This window comes from Frankliniella occidentalis, unplaced genomic scaffold (assembly GCF_000697945.3).
Source record: "Frankliniella occidentalis isolate FOCC.00 unplaced genomic scaffold, Focc_3.1 Scaffold38, whole genome shotgun sequence".
Taxonomy (NCBI): Eukaryota; Metazoa; Arthropoda; class Insecta; order Thysanoptera; family Thripidae; genus Frankliniella; species Frankliniella occidentalis.
The window spans coordinates 596,701-608,676 of NW_026267168.1; the positions used below are offsets into that span (position 1 = coordinate 596,701).

Here is an 11,976-nt window from a genome sequence, read left to right on the forward strand (position 1 = left end):
CCCGCCCACCCTGCTCGCCGACGCTTACCTGGTTACTGCTCTCGAACAGCTTGCGGTCGAAGGCCGGCACGGACACGGCGGTCATCATGCGGTACTCCTTGTAGCGGAACTCGGCCGAGGGGTGTTGGTCGTCGCCCTGTCGGAAGTCACACGTGAGGAAGAGTTAGAGCCGGGGTCCCGGAGCTGCCCCGGGGGAAGGACCAGTAGTTGGCCCGGCCCCGGGCTGGCCCGGCCGACCTTGGCCCCCCACACTACTGTGCTGGTAGCGGGAAAAATTCAAGTCACTCCGACTGCTTTGATACATTCAGGGCTCAGCGTGCAAATATGTACAACAGAGGAAAGGAAGAGATATGTTGGTCGAGATAGAGTGTTCAGAATCACTCCAGGTGTCTTTGCAAAGCGGGGTACTACACTACATTTACACACTGCACTATGGACTACAACACAAGGTCTACGTCGTGCAGAAACATTCCAAGCACCAATAATAATCTGAAAACTGTGGAAATGCGGGGTAAAATAAGCATGCCGTCTTCGGGGGTTGCAATAATTGGGCAAGTCAAGTGTCCGTCCAAACTACAGCACTACTCCACACGACCTCTCCCAAGGCTAGGCGAGGCCCGTCGATACTTCGTGCTCCCAGGGGATGCAAGAGTATCGACGTCAAGTAGTACCTGCAGCGCGTCCTTGATGTACTTATTGTCCTCCTTGCGCTCGCTGAAATACAGCCGGCTGTTCTTCTTGTGGGCCTCGAGCCGGTCCACCTGCTCGCCGTGGTACATGACTCTCCGCAGCCACGCGTCCATCTTGGGGTCCTGCAAGCAACACACTCGGCGCCTTGCATGAGCGGTCCTTGGAGTACACCTTGGGCAACAAGTACCGAGGAGTACCCCTCCTGGGGTGATTCCAACCGCGCCGCGTATACCCCTATCACCACCTGGAAGTACTTTGACAGCGAGGACGAGCAGAAAAGGAGAACGCGTCGCCGGGGTTTTGAAAGTGGAAAAGTGACCGGGAAAGGTGGGCGAAAAAGCTGGCGCCCCCTTTCTCTGCCCACGAAGGTACGCGGGTAAGACCTAGAGAGCATCCCTGTAAGTTTGGGTCACTCGGGGAGCGCCAGCGCCAGCAGAACTTACGGCCGTATCGGCGAACAGCGGAGTCCAGCGGATGGGGTGGTCCACCTCTTGCAGCACGAGGGGCCGCGCCACCACCGGGATGTAGTTGAGCACATGCTCGCGGACCTCGTTCATGGAGTGGATGTGCGCGTAGTAGCCTGCAAGCAGGACGAGGCGTTAGGGGGCAGTTGTCGCCTCTGGTTGTCGCCGCCGCGGTCCGCGCGGACTCGAAACCCCCAGAGTCACCGGCGACACCCATACCTCGGTTGAGGCAGGCTATCTCCATGATCTCCTGCACCTTCGCCACCTCCTTGCCCAGCAGATAGGTGAAGATGCGCACCGGCACCGTGTCGTTCTCGCCGCGGTTGTATCGCAGCAAGAAGTCTGTCATGTTGAAGGCGATGCTGTCCGTCAGCAACATGATGGCCTGGTTGCAGTGCGAGTCCGGGCAGTTCTGGTCGGAGCGGAACTACAACAGGATTGCGAAAGACAAACAAACTCAAAACCAACGGGGTTTTTAGAAAGTTTATGGTCTATGTTATTGACACATTTCCCAGGCAACACCAAAAGGGCGCAGTGACTCACGTCTTCCAAAACGTTCATGGCGTACATAAGTGCTTCCGTCAGGTTGGCGTGCCCCTCGGGCTTCAGCGTGTCCAGGGCCTGGCTAAACGCCTCCTTGTACTCGGGCGTGCCCTGCACCAGGGTGCCCTCGAAGCACTCGATGACGCTCTTGGCCGTGTCGTTGTAGTGCACGACGCTGATAAAGTCGTTGGAGCCGAAGGTCTCGAGCAGCTGCCGGGCGGTGAGGTGGGCGATGGCCTTGCGCACACCCCACATGGACCCTGTGTTGTCCACCAGGATCACGACGTCCTTGGTGCAGGTAGCCGCCTCGAGGTACCACTCGCGCTTGCGGCAGTCGTACAGGTCGGGGACCTGCACCTCCTCCTCGTCGTCCTCCGCTGTGAACTGGATCGGAGGCGCCACCCCTGTAGGTGCGACGGCTGGTCCGACAGGTGCGCCAGCTGGTGCTGCAGGTGCGGCGGCTGGTGGGACCGTTGTGGCAGCTGGTGCATCAGTTGCGGCAGCTGGTGCCGCAGGTGCAGGTGCGCCCACCTGCCTCTTGACGACTTGGGAGTCGTCGGCCAGGACCGCGGCGCCGACCGGGGCGCCCTTCACCTCGGCGTCATACGACTCGTCCTCGCGCTCATCCTCCCCGAACTGTTCGTCCTTCATCTGAGCGCTGTGCCAGAGAATCGCTGTGGGGAGAAGCAAGTCAGTAACGGGTAGGGCACCCGGAGCACCCTCTCACGCTAGGGGCAGGCACTCGTTGGCCTCACCTGGGAATATCCGCATGAAGCCCGTCGAGTGCCCGAAGTACTGCCATTTGAGCGATGGGTCCGCCGCGTAGTTGTTCTTGAACACCTCGTTCAAGTCCTCGGACCATTGCAGGCCTCCCTGGACGAGGGGTCCTGCAACAGCGCACACTCGCTCAAGGAACATCCCCTACACTATCGCTGCAGCTCCTCGTTCTATTGGTTCTATGCCCCCGCCGCCTACCGTGGTCGAACACGTTGTCCGGGACGTGCACGCTGCTGTGGGTCATGTTGATAGGGATGCCGTTGAACAGCGGGTACTGCTCTGTCAGCCAGAGGTCCAGGTACTCGGGCTTGGTGTAGTTGCCCCAGCCGAAGCGCCAGATGCCTTCATCGTCTTCGGATGTATCGAGCAGCTAAGTTGTGAATGGTTTTCAAGTAAGTAACGTGATTAATTTTTAACTTATACTTTTCTTCAACTGGCACACCACCCGTTACCTCTTCCAGCTCCTTCCGCTTGGTTTCCGCTTCGGTCGGAGGCTTCTCCGTCGGCTCCTCCTCCTCCTCCTTCTTGAGCGGCACGCCGTTCAGGAACACGGGCGACGCCTTGGCGCTGTGGTACAGCCAGTACCGGGAGTCGTCGTACTCGAAGCTGTGCGCGCTCTCCTCGGCGCGCTCCATCAGGCACTGCACGGCGTCCATCTTCTGCTGCAGCATGCGCTCCATGTTGCCGACGATGTCGTTGAGCATCGCGTCGCCCGTCTTGATGAGGGTGCGCGCGTTGAGGCGGCTGTACTCCTGTGCGAACACACACCACACGCTGGCGTCAGTGACATGTCCACACATCTGCTGCCCCTACCCTCACAAAGTCATTATACCAGGTGGCTGATTAACCCCGCGCACTTCTGTAGTTAGACTGTACCGCACGCAGGAGTGCGAGCGGGTTGCCTCCTCGCCCGGCCCGTAATAGGCGCCGTGGACAGGGGCGATAGGCAAGCCCGCCCGCACTCCTGCGTGCGGTACAGTCTAACTACAGAAGTGTGCGGGGTTAATCAGCGACCTTGTACAGATGGCTTTCGATTGTTCGCACGAGAACAACACCCCAATGCCCAATAAACAATGTTTCCTTTTCAGGCTAGATTAAAATTAAGAGATAATAATTTTATCCAGGATGTGCCATTGTGCCATCATCAAAGCGCCCCGCAGTTTTGTTTAATCGCCCACCTCATCTGCGACCCACGACCTCTGAGACGGCGCGATGTTCATAGCGCCCCCGCCGCGCCGCCCCGCCCCGAACTCAAACACACGGTGGCGAGCAATTGAGCAAACGGATCAATTGCTAGGGCACAGGGCTTGGGCGGGGCAGAAAGGGCATGGCTCGGCCAAAGGGCGCGAGAGACACGAGCCTTCGTCTCAAAACGTCATTCTCGAGAAAATTACATATAAAGCATTCCGGTATAGCTGAAATGCAGAGGAATGCGGGGTACAAGAAATTGCTTTAACATGGTGATTTCCGTTTTCTTGTTCCCTGCATTCTTCTGCATTTCAGCTTTACCGGAATGCTTTATTGAAGTACGTAAAACTCAACACACCCTGCACTTCCGTCCCCCACCGCCTGCCTCCTAGAGGTGCGAATTTAAATAGCGGTAGTAAAAAGGCCACCACTGTTCGGTCACCGACCCCACAGCAGCGCCCACAGCGTCGCTCGCCGCTCGTTGTCGTCGTCGGTCCCGTCGTCCTCCCCTTAGGACGGATTGCGTCGCCGAGGTGTCCGCGTTGCAGAACCCTTCAACATACCCCCCCCCCCTTTTCCCCGGCCGGGCAGCACAGCACACTGGACCATGCACTAGGCCTGCCTGGTGTGCTCAAGTGTGTGCACATGTGTGCTTGTGTTGCCTGCCTGTTTGAGATTAAATCAGACGCTGGTTGGTAGGTTGGTCACAAAGCGGTGGTATTGTGCGGGGAGAGGAGAGCCTGCTCCTAACGCCCTGTCGGACGCCCCCTAGATAACGTGCAAGTGTGTATACGGGGGGCAGAGTGCTCCAACAGCTGCGGGGGGCTTCCTGATGGGCCTGGTGCGTGTACTCACCCTCTTGATCTCGTCGGGCTTGGCGATCTGTCGTCCCAGCTCCCACAGCTCGTCGCCGAGCTCGCGCGCCCACTTGGTCACCCTAGAACACGACGGCGACGTCCATGTAGCGCTCCGCCGCGCCGCGCAGCCAACGCGCACACACCATGCAGGCAGTATACTTACTGCTCGTCGTCCTGGGGCTGCGCCGGCCGCGCCAGCAGGCCCAAGACGAGCAGGAGGGCGAGGGGCGACATGGTGGGGCCCGGGGGTGCTGCTGTAGTGCGGGCCTCAGTCAGCGGGCAGCTCGCTCGCCGACTACTTCGTCCCCGTCGTGATGGACACCGCGGCCCATGGCGCTAAACTGCTAATCGCTATCACACACTATATCAGCGTGTCCACGCCGTGCCGAGCCGTGATCGAGCCTCTCTCACAGAGAAAACGCTACTTTCCTTCTCCAGCCGATCATCCAGTGGATACATCAAAGAAAACCGCTCACGCTCTGTGACATTCCTAATAATATTTATTTTACGTATCTCTATCTACCTAGCAGAGTCTAGAAATGTCCCGCGGACATTCGCCTGAAACTGTTTATTCACTACTCTTCTTCAGTCTTGGGTTTGAGCTGTGGTGGCCGCGGCGGGGCGGCGGCGCTTGCAGGCGGGTCCTCAACACCTCAGCACTGTAAATAGTCCGTGTGGTACCAAGTCCGAGCGGCCTGCGAGGCGCCCGAGCTACGCGGCTCCCAGACACGGAAGTCTTCCTCCGAGGCCCCGGGGGGGTTCACGACACCTTCTACTGGCACCGGGTGGGGGCGTCGTCGTAGTCCTCGTCCTTGCAGACGGACGGCGCCGTCGTGGCCAGGATGACGGCGAGGGTGACGGCCAGCAGGAGGGCCACGACGCGCAGCATGCTGGGTGGGCGAGCACGCCGGGTACACTACTAACGACTAGGGACCCGCCGGACGGCCTGGGGGGAGAGGGCTGCGTGGTCGCGCGCCCCTCGCGCCCTGCGCCCCGTCCTTGTCGCTCGCGGGCCGCGCCCTGAGGGTTGACGAGGAGCGCCTCGCACGCGGCCCCACCCCGCCCCGCCGTCCTGGCGCTATTTCTGGTAGGCGTGCACGTGCAGCGGGGGCAGCTGTTTCGCTCCTGGCGCCCCGCGCCGCTCACGGGGCGCCCGCTCCTGCCCCGCTCAGCACAGCTGCGCGCGATAAGCTGCCTACCTCCCCGGCGCTCTGACAGCTGCATGACAGGCGTCCCTCCGCGGGGGCGTGACTCGGCGTGGCACGCGCCCTTGGACTCCCATGTAGGCCGCAGGTCGCGTGCGGTCGGTACAAAGTCGCAACTAAGCAGCGTGACGGGCTTTTAGAAGATTCAAGTCGTAAAGGGGGCGGATAGTGCGGGCATGAAAGAGGGTGAGGTGTCGTGTGTTTGTCACTCCCCCAGTTCCATCCATAGTAATTTCTCATTGAAAGAGAGATGGCTAGTCTCGCACCCGAGCCCCTTCCTCCGATATTAGAAATCACGGTCGGTGAAGCGATTGCAATTGCTGTCTAACTTCAGCCCGCTGCTTTAAAAAGTTAAAAGCTGTAAAACTATCCAGTTGCATGTCCTTAAACTTTAAATGAAAATCCACTCAACGTCCTAATTTTGAAATTTCATCATTCAAAACTTCTATCCTCAGGGACATCTTGAAAATAAAATATTACAAAAACAGATTGAAATTGTTGTTTGTATGATGAGGAAGAAAACAAGCAGGAAGAAGAAAGCTATCAAACTTCTGTAAAGTGAACTGCCGGGTTGTCAGCGCAAAATTTTACCTAAAATTATGGAAGTAATATTCCTGAACCTGAACGTTGATTATAATTAGGTAATATAAATACTCATATTTCTATGACTGTTCTGAGTTTTCACCTTTACATTGCACTAAATCTATTCAGATGTCACCTCTCTCATAGGTTATAGTGTCTTGTCCTGACTTATTTTGTTCACAACATTCTACCGTTCTTGCAACTTCAATTCGTAACTTCTTGCGTTTAATTGTTTTAAATTGTGCAGCTTTTAATTACCCAACCAATTATTATCATGTCACCAGGCTGTACCAAGAATTTTCTTCAGAATGGTCGATAAAGATTCCCCTGTGTCAGGAGACAAGAATGGTGGGGATTCTACTGGATACAGTTTCACTGAACAAGATCGTGAAGTTGCTCAACTAGCTCTCTCAGAATTTAACAAGGGCAATTATACATCGTGTCTTCAGAGTCTCCTAAAGTTGGAGGCATCTTGTGGACATGATGTGAAACTGGTCCACAATAAAGCTATTGCGGAATATTACAAGAGCGAATTAAGAAAAACTGATCAGTTCCGCAAGGTTGTTAACTCCCTCTGTGCTCAGGTATAGTTTTTTCATCTATCCTTAACATTATTTAAATTTAGATTAGATTGCCTATATATTTTTTCTGTATGAATTCACCAGGCACATGTTAATTTAGAAGATGCGAGCACTTTAGAAGACGTTGACAACTGCATTTTTTATTACAATCAAGCTATTATTTTATTTCATCTGAAACAATATGCAAGTGCATTCCAACTTATTAGTAAAGTCTTTTCTTTCATTGAGCCTATGGGTAAGTTCTACTTATGATGTGCTCAATTGTTCTGATTCTGACCACTGTTTTTTAAAATGTTTGTCTTTTACTGTCTATTTACAGAAGAAACTCTGGCTCAAAAAGTCAGTATGCTGTTATTAGAACTGTTATTGCAAACACATCAGCCTGAGAAGGCCATACCCCAATTAGGTTATATTGAGCAACAATTTGCTTGTGCTCCTAACATTGGAATGGGTAAACTTTCTGCTGAAAAGGACATTAAGAGCTCAGAAAAGGGCGACAAAGAAAAACATGTATGATCATCCATTTTTATTCTATCTTTAACCGTAGAGTGGTGCACAGAGTTATGTTTCTTATTTTTTGCAGCTGATTGAACTTGTGGATGGAGAATCAGACCCTATGAAGCTAAGGCTTCTGCATTATAAAATCCGTTGTTTATTGAAAACACATCAATTAAATGCTGCCAAAAGAGAATTAAACAGCATATCTGTAAAAAATGTAATTTTTAATGCAAATCTACCTAATTTTTGTTTACAGCCTTCATGATCTAATCTAATCTAATTTCCATTCTTACTTTACCTTAGAATTTGCCCACAATATTTTTAAGAGCTAATTTAGAATATCTTAGAGGGAATCACCGCAGAGCTATGAGAGTGCTAAATACTCTTTCTGGAAATATCCAGTCTTTCAAGTAAGTGATTATGGGGTAGTAGCTATGTTCCATTTTAGTGTTCGACTCATATACTTGTTAGCAGTTGATTGACCCAAATTGTTTCTTTCTTTTTATGCACAGAGAGATTGGAGAACACATTCCTGCTCTGTACTATAATAATATGGGCTGTGTGCATCACTATATTGCAAAACCAAACTTGAGCACATTTTATCTTAAGAAAGCTTTGTCAGAGGAAGAAGATGCAAAGAGGTCCTTGATGACTGAAACTGGTAATGTGTCCATTACTGAAAGTTGTTTTAACCTAATCTTTACAACATTACATTATGTCATGTTCACCCCATTCTAGAAGGATCTAATGGGCAACCATTATTTACATTGGGTTTCAATCATAATCTGGAAATTAAATATAACCTCGGAGTTGCTCTTCTGCACACTGGGCTACCAGCACAAGCCTTTGACTATCTTGTTGATGTAGTGCGAGTGTTTCATATGAACCCTCGCCTGTGGTTGCGCCTTGCTGAGTGCTGCATCATGGTACATAAGAAGGTAATTCTCAAAAAATTTTGAAATGGCATTTAAATTTAATTCAAATCAGTGTGTTTTTTCCTTTTTATGTCAAATTATACTAATGTTGTTTTGATACTTGTTTTTTCCTCCAGGCAAATGATGAGGACTTTAATATTGCACACCGAAGGCAAGATATGGTTCAAGGAGTTGTTGGAAGTAACATTCATAAGAAAATCATTCTTTCCCCTCAGCTTGCACGTGAAACACTTCCCAAGTATGACCCTGAAAATTCTATCTTGAACTTACAGCTATTGGAACCATTCTAAGTTTCTGTTTCTGTTTTAACCAGGGGAGAGGAAGTTTCTAGTGCAATCCCTTCAACAAGACTCGAGTTTGCCTCACTATGCTTACGAAATGCTCTTTCACTCCTAAATGAATTCAGTGCCAGTGTGAAGAATGGAAATAATGAGCATCCATCAGTTGTGTCTCTCAAGCTCATTGGTGGTCACTTATCGGGTCCGCCAGGAGTCCTGAATATACCAGGTCTTGGCTCTCTCGGTGGGCCTGGATCAAACCTAGGATTTGGATCTGGTAAAAGTCTACTTTTGAAATTATTTCAGTTTCTTTGGTTTACTCAACTTCAACCACATAATCAAATGATTTTTGTTTATTTCCAGGAGGTGCTGCTAAAATCCCTGTACAGAGAACATGTTATGGTGCTCCATCTTCACCCTTATCTGAGGCAGAAGTAGAAAGTCTCCGATGCTCTGTACTCACTAATAGTGCCTATGTTTCACTATGTCTCGGAGACTATATAATGGCCTTGAAATATGCACAAGAATTGTTGAGACAGCCAAAGTTGTCTGGTGCACACAAGTAAGTGCCACCCGATCATATCTGATTCACTACTGAAACACTACTGTACTTACATTGAATTTCTCTTATTGTCCAGACTGTTGGGCCACTTGTATGCTGCGGAGGCATTTTTAATGTGCAATAAAATATCGGATGCCATCGAACATCTGAATCCTGACAATATCAAAGATGTTAGTCTAGTGTATCCAGGGGAAACAGAAATTGAAAAAGAGCTAGCGAGTGACCCAAACAAAGATACTGATGGACCATGTGAAGCAAAACGTATGATGCAGAGCTGGTGTCCAGATAAAATTGGCACTGCACGAGCTGTCCTTCAATATAATCTAGCTGTAGCATTTGCTACTAGAGGAGAACTTGACAAGGCTGGTGAAACTTTGAAACGAGTATTTAATGCCAGAGGCCCAGATTGTGAAGTACCAACACATGTGGTTATGCTTGCTCTATATTTGGAGCTTCAGTTAGGTAAGTATCGAAAACTATCCAATTTTTAAAAAGACTTTCATGTTTTGTTTCTGAGATCATATTTATTTTATAATTATATTTTTTGAACTTTTGTTTAGGTCATTCTGAAGTATCCCGCAATATTGTTCGACAACATTGTCCTCAGTACAAGTAGCAAGTTCTGGTTCATGCTATTGCAAGTAGCAGCATTATTTAACAGAAATGAATTTGAACAATGATTTGGTATGAACTTGTCAAGATTTCAAAAATTGATTTCTTCAAATTTGTATCATTTGTACCAGTTTCTTAGATCCTTTTGAAATTTATTACTCTGAATCAATGGCATTGTGAGGTTCATTGTCAAACAGTGTGTCCTCATCCTTTTTATGCTGTTGTTGTATGCTGAAGTTGGGGCAGTTGAGCCACTAGACATTCTTCTGGTGTCTACTGGTTTCCCTTCGACCTGAAATGGTACATCTGCAAATTGAGCCTAATCATTCTTTATGTATGTGCCATTGCGTCACTGTGGCTTATTTTTGGTTTGGTTTTACCTTCAATCTTCCAGAAATTCAGCAAAATGAGTAAACTGTAACTCAGTTGTCTTGACTTCTATTATAGCTTTAAAGAAGCATTTTAATCATATTCTCATCATGTTTAAAAGGTTGTAATGCTTAGTGTTCTGTTGTGTTATTTTAATTTTTGCAGACCTGGCATGAAGTTATGCTTGAATTCAAAAAATTTCAAATTTCCAAACTTGATATGTAATTTATTCTCCAATCAGCTTATGATAGTTACCAGCCCGCCATCATACGTTCCTAGTAATTCTCTCTAAACCATTGTTACTTTTGTGATGTACAACATCAACAAAGTGTTTACACAATCAATTTTACAATATCAATTTTTGTAGATTGAGTTTTTCTTTTCTATCATTCAACATATCTTAGTGCTTGATTACTTTTTGAAGAATTTTCAGCAATTGTGTCTTATTCTGTATTGCCAATCACATTTTTTGTACACCCGTTTATTTTTCTGTGGGCTAAACGACAACTGTCTAAACTTATTATTCACTGAATATTATTTGTTTGTTTTTCTTTGTTTATTTTGTTCTTTAGTAAAATTTGAAGATATGTTGATAACTTAAAAAGTACCAATGTGCACCAATGTGTACAGCGGTATGTAACAAATTGACTTGGTTGCAATTTTACAGGTTTAGGATTCCATTTAATCTTGGAAATTTAATGACTAAGATCAAAGTTATTTATGTGAAATGAATTTTGAAAAAAAAAGAAGGAATTAGTGCAGAATTGTAAATTTATGTTCTTTGTTCCAGAACTGAGACATATTTTTAAAATGTTATTTAATCTGCATGGATTTAATGTGTCAAAATTTATAGTCAATGTAGCTGTGGTCCATTCAAGGTCCTTGGGTTGATGTCATAGTTTTATGCTGTGTGTATGATCCCTGCAGAGTCAAATCTTGGTTGGACCACAGCATGCCTAGAAAGTAACAAAATTAAATTTTTGTTGTAAATTTGGAGAGCTTCCCTAAGAGTACATTCTATTTACTCTTGTGTTTGAACATGTGCACTTCATTGTGCCGATTTCAATCCAATTTAATAGAACTGTTATAATTCATTAAAAGATGGTTGTTGTTGTTTTTTGTTTGGGTTTCATCATCAAAACGTGATATTAGTAGTATGTTTGTATAGATCTGCAACCACAAGAGAAAAAAAAAGTTACCGACAAAAATAGCTAGCTAAATTATAAATTAGCTTTATTAACCATCAACTATAGTTTTGCCTTGCCTTTACTAAGAAAAGACTGAAAAATCAGACACCTGTAAATTCTTCCCAATCTCTACTGAGCAAACCTTGTCTTGATCTAATTACATGATCAACTGTGTCCCAGTTTTCACAACAAAAAAATATAACGACCATCCCAAAATAAATGTTTTTGTGTACTTTATTTCGACGTAAAGACCCGTGGAGGATCCGAGAGAGGCATATAAAAGGCCGCCACGACGTGAGCCTTCGCGACCGGAACGCAAACCCCATGGACATCGACCGGTCCCCAGCAGCCCGGGTCCAGGATGTCCGGCCATCATAAGCCACTCCCAGCCGCCGCCGACCCCCCGACTCCCTTTAGCGCGCGAGAGCGAGAGTGCAGTCCGGCTCAAGAGCCCGGCTAATTGGCGGCCCCCGGCCCGGCCTTTAGGCCCGGGAGTCGCTGCGCCCCTACGCCCCACACCCAACGCCCCGCGCCCCGCCGCCACGCGGGAGTGCAGTCCGGTGAGCCTGGCTAATTGGCGGTCCCCGGCCCGGCCTTTAGGCTCTGAGTGCGCTGCGCCCCACGTACCGCCGCCCCATGCCCCACGCC

At 48.7% G+C, this 11,976-nt stretch overlaps 2 protein-coding genes across 3 annotated transcripts in view; one reads left to right on the forward strand and one right to left on the reverse strand.

Annotated features, from left to right (window-relative positions):
- The window catches only part of LOC127749190 (voltage-dependent calcium channel subunit alpha-2/delta-4-like), an 8,378-nt gene extending 2,877 nt beyond the window's left edge, over positions 1 to 5,501 (reverse strand). The window contains exons 1-10 of the mRNA XM_052266366.1: positions 4,683 to 5,501; positions 4,518 to 4,599; positions 2,927 to 3,226; positions 2,673 to 2,844; positions 2,453 to 2,584; positions 1,698 to 2,371; positions 1,374 to 1,581; positions 1,134 to 1,270; positions 672 to 812; positions 10 to 136 (exon numbers count right to left, since the gene is read on the reverse strand). Of these exons, the coding sequence (XP_052122326.1) occupies positions 10 to 136; positions 672 to 812; positions 1,134 to 1,270; positions 1,374 to 1,581; positions 1,698 to 2,371; positions 2,453 to 2,584; positions 2,673 to 2,844; positions 2,927 to 3,226; positions 4,518 to 4,599; positions 4,683 to 4,753 (2,044 nt within the window). The 5' untranslated portion in view covers positions 4,754 to 5,501. The remainder of the gene's footprint in view (positions 1 to 9; positions 137 to 671; positions 813 to 1,133; positions 1,271 to 1,373; positions 1,582 to 1,697; positions 2,372 to 2,452; positions 2,585 to 2,672; positions 2,845 to 2,926; positions 3,227 to 4,517; positions 4,600 to 4,682) is intronic.
- Positions 5,502 to 6,065: 564 nt separating this feature from the next.
- Positions 6,066 to 11,548, forward strand: LOC113213460 (CCR4-NOT transcription complex subunit 10). 2 transcript variants are annotated; one of them, XM_026432551.2, is made up of 13 exons: positions 6,066 to 6,365; positions 6,591 to 6,890; positions 6,972 to 7,122; positions 7,207 to 7,397; positions 7,471 to 7,602; positions 7,689 to 7,795; positions 7,898 to 8,046; positions 8,127 to 8,323; positions 8,437 to 8,558; positions 8,634 to 8,875; positions 8,962 to 9,160; positions 9,237 to 9,622; positions 9,721 to 11,548. In XM_026432551.2, exons 2-13 carry the CDS (start codon positions 6,615 to 6,617, stop codon positions 9,774 to 9,776), a joined length of 2,208 nt encoding a protein of 735 aa, XP_026288336.1. In that variant the 5' UTR covers positions 6,066 to 6,365; positions 6,591 to 6,614; the 3' UTR covers positions 9,777 to 11,548. The 2 variants fall into 2 exon arrangements, with proteins under 2 accessions (XP_026288336.1, XP_026288328.1); XM_026432543.2 differs by having other exon boundaries at positions 6,067 to 6,365; positions 8,124 to 8,323.
- The last annotated feature ends 428 nt before the right edge of the window (positions 11,549 to 11,976 follow it).

Bases quoted from the DNA above. Each gene is read 5' to 3' on its own strand.
- LOC113213460 (XM_026432543.2), top strand. From the start codon at position 6,615: ATGGTCGATAAAGATTCCCCTGTGTCAGGAGACAAGAATGGTGGGGAT. The intron at 6,891-6,971 runs GTATAGTTTTTT...TGAATTCACCAG, and splicing joins TTAACTCCCTCTGTGCTCAG to GCACATGTTAATTTAGAAGA. The intron at 9,161-9,236 runs GTAAGTGCCACC...CTTATTGTCCAG, and splicing joins AAGTTGTCTGGTGCACACAA to ACTGTTGGGCCACTTGTATG.